The sequence below is a fragment of the Microtus ochrogaster genome, unplaced genomic scaffold (assembly GCF_000317375.1).
Source record: "Microtus ochrogaster isolate Prairie Vole_2 unplaced genomic scaffold, MicOch1.0 UNK3, whole genome shotgun sequence".
NCBI classification, from domain to species: Eukaryota; Metazoa; Chordata; class Mammalia; order Rodentia; family Cricetidae; genus Microtus; species Microtus ochrogaster.
In genome coordinates, this window is record NW_004949101.1 from 17581059 (window position 1) to 17587522 (window position 6464).

A 6464-nucleotide genomic window follows, 5' to 3' on the forward strand; every position below is an offset into this window, starting at 1 on the left:
TTGTTGAAGCTGGTCTTTAACAGATGGCAGTCCAATGTGGCACCTCAACATTATGCATTTTCAAAACCATGGAAGAAACAACAGAAAGAATGAATCCTAGTGTTGATCCTGAACTTTGAAAAGAATGTATCAATATTGGTCATAACATGCAGTGAACTAGTGCAAGATAAAGGAAAGTAATTTATGCCAAGTTTTTCTATAAGTCTAAAATTTTTGTAAAAGAAAACCATAATATAGGGGTTAGAGAGATAGCTCAATGGTTAAAGTCACTGGCTGCTCTTCCAGAGGACTGGGTTCAATTCCCCACAACCATCTGTAACTCCAGTTCCAGGGAATCTGGTGCAGGTTTCTGGCCTCTGTGAGCACCAAGCATGCATGGGAGAGGTGGGATTAGGGAGGAAATAAGGGGAGGGACAATTAACAAACACTAAAGGCCTTTTGAGCTATTGGCCAAAAGGGTACCATGGAACCTCCCAAACATTACAGGCTATTGGTTGCTCCCCACAACCTGATGGTAAGGCCCTGAAGACAATCCTTACTTACGTCGTTCAACACAGAGAAGTGGAGCTGGTGCCTAACTGGAAGCCACAGCCCTACTGAATAGAGTTCATGGTAATGTAAAGAACTTTTGCCCTGCCAGAGGTGAAAGGTTATCATCAAATCTCCCAGATACAAACCCTGCGACCTACAACAGCAACCTTCCTGTAAGATATGTTGCGGCACGAATGTTATGGAAACAATTAACCACTTTTAAAAATTGTATTTAAGGCCCATTGCATGAGGTGGAACACATACCTAACACTGCTAAAGTAGCCAAGAACCTGAGGTTAGATAGGTCATGGCTTAGGGAAAAACTAAATGCTATTATTCTGATAAAATAACAATAATATGACTCCTAATGACATCGCTACACCCAGAGATTAATGCGTTACTTAGCCCACATCAGAGAAGATTCTTGTTTTGGTAGATGGGGGTCAGCACAGAGACCAACTTCTGGACAATGTGCAGACATTGAGAGCATTGGAGCACTCAGTCCTAAATGGAATGCCTTCCTCAAATCCCTCCTCTCAATGCTAAGGGATCAGTGAGGAAGAGGAGCCAGGGGGATGGAGAATTCCGAGGAAACAGTGTCCTGTAAGCACGACATGTTCTTCTAGGTACATCTGAACTCAAAGGGACGATGGCAGCACACACAAGAGCTGCCGGGGTCAAGATGGACAGGGTCTAAGAATTGAGAGGGGAAGTGGACATGAGGTCTCACCCCCTAACTAAGAAGCTATTTACAACTGATACCTGCTGGGAAAGGGAAAATTAGTTTTCTCTGGTGGAGTGTCAGTGAGTGTATCAACCACACTCCATGTTCAGGAGTAGTTGGCAAAAATGAACTCCATGTGTTTTTTAGTTTTGTTTTTGCATATGGATTTACTTCATTTCGTTTTGTTTTGGCATTTTCTGTCTTATTGGTCTTCTGCTTGTTCTGATTTTCATTTTGTGAGGGTTTTTTTTTTTAAGGAGAAAGATTGAGAAAGAAAAACAGCAAGTTGGGTGGGTAGGGAGATGGAGTATCTGAGAGGAGTTGGGGGAGGGGAAATGATCAAGATAATAGTGTATGAAAAACTTAAATTAAGAAAGATTAAAGGAGATTATGGAATTGGCTTATAACACAAAAATAAATGATTATACAAATTAAGTATTTCAAAATATTTCTAAGGAGCTGGGCCTGGTGGCACATGGCTGTAATCCGGTCACTTGGGAAGCAATCACGTGCACAAGGAAACCAGGAAGTGCCAGTGGCACGCAGGACGTTAGATTTGTTAACACAGTCTTCTGTGTGCAGGGTGTGTTTACTTAATAGGAGAAGTTGGAGTCATGGCAATGGAGGAGAATCTTGCTCTTTGTAGCTTCTAGGGCCTCTTCAACTTCTCCTGTCTCCTAGGGACTGGCTGGCTTCCTCACAGGCTCACAGAAATGCTATAATCACATTCCCAGGGGGATCTGCTTGAGCCCCCAGATACAAAAAGACTGTTCAGAGATGAGAGGGTGCCCTTTGGTGGGAAGGAGGCCTTTGGGTATGGGTTTGGGCTGTACCACCTGCTGAGTGCTGCGTGAGTCCCTGGCTTAAAGACTATTCATAGCCTACCTAGGCAAAACTCAGAGTGTCTCTAACTCTGGGAGTGTCCCTGTTGCAGCAGGGACTGAGCAGCAGACCACCTCTGCTTGGCCTAAGGCCTCCTCCACAGTTAAACCAGCTGCTCTCCAGGAAAGACTCAATGCTTGTTATTGAGCAAGGAAAGAGGGAGCAAGGGGTGGGGGTGGGGAGGGGAAGGAGAATGTGGGATGGTTGAAGTTTAGGGCTAACGTGAGCCTGGCACACTACCCAGCACCCAGCACCCAGCACCCAGCACCCTCCACACCGCCTCACCCCTCCATCCTCATCCTCCATGCAGGAGAGTTGCTCTGAGGACTTTCTCACTTCACCATGTGCCCAAGGCCAGGAGAAGGCAAATGGTCGCGCTCTGGAAAGTCTCCTGGCAGCAGCCCGTTTCACCGTGAGAGCTGCGGACTGGAACAGGGCTCCAGTTACTCTATTCAAAAAGCTCCAAGTCCAACATTTCCCTAATTCCTTGGAAAAGTCATAAGTTTAGAACTCTCTCCTATCTCCCTCTGAACAACAGACAGAAAGACAGACATGGTGAATGAGAATTATTGCGGAGAGACATCTGTAAATGGTAAGCTCCTAAGATCATACAGATAGGTGGCCAGTTCCAGAAAGTTCATGAACGTGGGCTCTGCATGACTCTCTGCACAGGTCATTTTCAGCTCCTCTAGGAGCTCTGCAAGGAAGTGACAACGACCCTCATGCCACTGGTGGGTAGGAAGGGGCTAAGTAGCCACCCCGAGGTTGCTCAGCTCAAGCTGCAGGACCTGAACTCAAATGCAGGGCCTTCCCAGGCCTCCTGAGACGGCTTCCCCTATACCTGCTGTGCCAAGAGACCTGGTAGGTAGGACCCTTGGTATCCAGAAAAGGACTCACCTTCCTCCTCTAGGCTCTTTAACTGGTGGCTCATGGTCATCAGAATATCAAGGTCCTCACACTGGCTCACATCTTCATGTCCCTCCAGCCTGGGGTGCTCTCATGATCACTGGCCTGGCAGCAGTTGGAGCATCTCTGAGATGAAGGTAGAGGTAGTTTTCGTGGGGGAGAAAGATGGGGAAGGGAGCAATGAGCTTTCAGCCCGTCAATCCATCCACACATTCCTCTGCTCTGGTTTCTCTGCCAAGGAGCAGCGTGGCCTCACGTTTCAGGCATCACTTATACATGAGGGCCCTGGAGGGGTAGGACCTGCAGGCTCATCTCCTGACAACAATACTGCTTGCATCCAGCCAGGGAAGGTGTGAGCTGTATTGCATGGCTCTTTCCCAGTGTCTTAAGTCCCTGATTGGGACAAAGGTATAAGTTATCGTCTGGGCTTCTGTTTAAAATGCAGATTACGAAAAGTGGACAAGTGGATCTCTTTGCTGCCCGCCCCCCCTTGCAGTCCTCAGCATCAATCCAAGAGCTGTGTGCATGCTAGGCAAGTGTTTCTGGGTGCTGGAATCTACGCTATGGACCTGAGCCAACACCAGTGACTGTCCCCACTGAAGTCACCTGCTTATTCATTCAGCAGCTTTCTCTAGTGCTGCCGGCCTTTAGGGAACGTTCATTTGGCTGCTTTGAAAACCATTGTTATCATGTAAGAGCAAGGCTGCAGAACCAGAATGGTACCAAGGTTCTTGTTGGTATCAACTGATATCGGAATTTAGAGAGTATCCCTAGAGGGATTCCAGGTTCTTCTAATCCCTTAGCAAGGAATTGGCCAGAGATACGGAGTTGCAGCAGAAACAATATTAGGAAAACAGACACTTCCAAGGGAGGAATCTGGCTGGGCCAGGGAGGCTCAGCAGCTCAACAGTGCTGCAGAACTTGCGTTTTCTGTTACCTTAGTGTGGGCTTTTGGGATCATTGGCATAGGAAAGCTTTTTCCTACATGTTCTGTTACATGCAGTCCTATATACAACTTCCTGTCTCCTCAGCATTCTCTATCTCTATCCAGTGGTATCACGGTGGGCCTCAGGCTACCCTTAGACACTCTGGAGAGCCTCTGTGCCCATGCCAGAAGTGTGAGCTGGTTTCAGTCAGCTGCATAGGGATGGTTTCCAGTCTTTGATTTGTGCTAACTTGCCCTGCACTTCCTGTTTACTCAGGTAATATTATATCCTACTGGGGTCTCTGATGAAGTTGAAGACTAGATAAGTAGAGATAGAGTTTTCCTTAGTCGTGATCCTGATAGAAAGTAAATTAGGTACAAAGCTCTGGACTCATCAAGAGAGGATAGTTAATGGAGTATTTTCTCCGGATTTGCCAAACGGACTGGACAGTGTGAATGCAATTCTTACTTGATAATCATTCTTGTTGTTTATAGTTTTATTACGTTAGAGTTAAAACCTTTCCTTTTTATTTAGACAGAAGGGGGAAATGTGTGGAATATTCCTTTACATAGTGAAGATATGTTAATGTGATTAGTTTAATGAGAAGCTCAATGGCCAATAGCTAGGCAGGATTTGGGGGGAGAGAGAATGCTGGAAAGAAGAAGGTGGCGATGTCAGCCAGACACAGAGAAAGCATGACATGTAAGAGATGAGTTAACAAGCCACGAGCCATGTGACCAGCACATAAGTTAATAGAAATGGGTTAATTTAAATTATGAGAACTAGTTTTTTAAAAAAGCCTAAGCTATCTATCAGCTGAGCTTCATATTTAATAAGTCTCCATCTGGGTATTTGGGAGCTGGGAGGCAGGACAGATAAAGACTTCCTACCTGCCACTTTGCTGGTCTATGAGTTTTCTGTGGGGATTTGGAATCTCATATTTATAGAAGTGTATCATCTGGAAATAGGAATATTTTGACTTCTTTTTTATTTGTTATCTCTTTTTATTTACATCTCTTTTTTTAAAATTATTTATTAAAGATTTCTGCCTCCTCCCCACCACCGCCTCCCATTTCCCTCCCCCTCCCCCCAGTTAAGTCCTCCTCCCTCATCAGCCCAAAGAGCAATCAGAGTTCCTTGCCCTGTGGGAAGTCCAAGGACCACCCACCTCCATCCAGGTTTAATAAGGTGAGATCTGCCTGCCTCTGTCTCCCAACTGGTAGTATTAAAGCCTGTGGATCAGTCTTGTTTTTGTACAGCTCTATTACCTTATTTATCTTATATTGGTTTAACTTTGGCAAATCACATGCATTTAGATTTTTTTCCATTTAGTGAAATAAGTTTTTAAGGTATGTCCTTGAGATTTGCTGAATTTCCTTGCTCTCTATTTCCTCCCTTTTCTTTCTAATTTTATTAAAAGTCATCTCTCTTTTTCTTAGTTTGGTCAGGGATTTATCAATCTTTATCTTTTTAAAGAACCAACTTTCTATTTCATTGTATTTTTGTTTCTAACTTATTAATTTCTGCCTTGATCTTGATTGGTTTTTTACATCTATTGCTTTTGTGTTTGGCTTGTTTCTGTTTGTCCAAGGTCCTAAAATACAACATTAAACTATTTGTTTGAGATCTGATCTTGTTTTTCATATAGGCACTTGTAGATATAAACATCTCTTAAAACAGCTTTCATTTTGGCCCATATTTTTGGTATTCTATGTGTTCATTTTCTTTCTTGAATTTATTTATTTATTTAAAGATGTCTCGCTGTATAGCCTTGACTGGTGGCCTACAACTCAATATGTAGATGAGGCCTTGAATAGAGAGCCACCTACCTCTGCCTCCCAAGAGCTAGAATTAAAGGCATGCACCACCATACCCAGGCCATTTTTACCAATCCTAGGAAAATTTACATTTTCTTCTTGATTTATTCATTGATCCGTTAATGATTTGGTAGTGTGTTATTTAATCTTCATGAGTTTGTTTATTTCTGTAGTTTCTCTAGCTGCTGATTTCTAGCTTGGTTCTATTGTACTCAGAATGGCAAAACTTATTGTAACTTTCCTGTACTTGTTGAAACTAATATAGTGTCTGCTTTAGAGAAAGCTCTATGGACGTCTGAGAAAAATGTGTGTTGTGCGATGTTTGGGTGGAATGTTCTGAAGATGTCTGTTAAGTTCATTTTTTTTCTTGCAGTATATGTTTCATGAAATTGGGTGTGCTTGTGTTTGGTGCATATATGTTTAGAATTGTAATGCCAGATTGTCCCATTAATCAGTGTGATGTTTTAAATAGGAATGCCCTCTATAGATTCATGTATCTGAATCTTTGGTCACTACAGAGTGGCACTGTTAGGAGGTGTGGCCTTGTTGGGGTAGGTGTTGCATTGTTGGAGGAAGTGTGTTACTAGGGGTGGGCTTTGAGGTCTCAGAGCTCAAGCCAGGTCTAGTGTGTCTGAGTCTCTTCCTTCCTTTTGGTTGGGGAACTGAGACCATTCATAT

At 43.7% G+C, this 6464-nt stretch overlaps 1 protein-coding gene across 1 annotated transcript in view; it reads right to left on the minus strand.

Moving 5' to 3' along the window:
• Tmc2 (transmembrane channel like 2) overlaps positions 1-3068 on the minus strand; it is a 52368-nt gene extending 49300 nt beyond the window's left edge. Inside the window, exon 1 of the mRNA XM_005365627.1 lies at positions 3035-3068. Coding sequence (XP_005365684.1) covers positions 3035-3068 — 34 coding nt within the window. The remainder of the gene's footprint in view (positions 1-3034) is intronic.
• Between the last annotated feature and the right edge of the window lie 3396 nt (positions 3069-6464).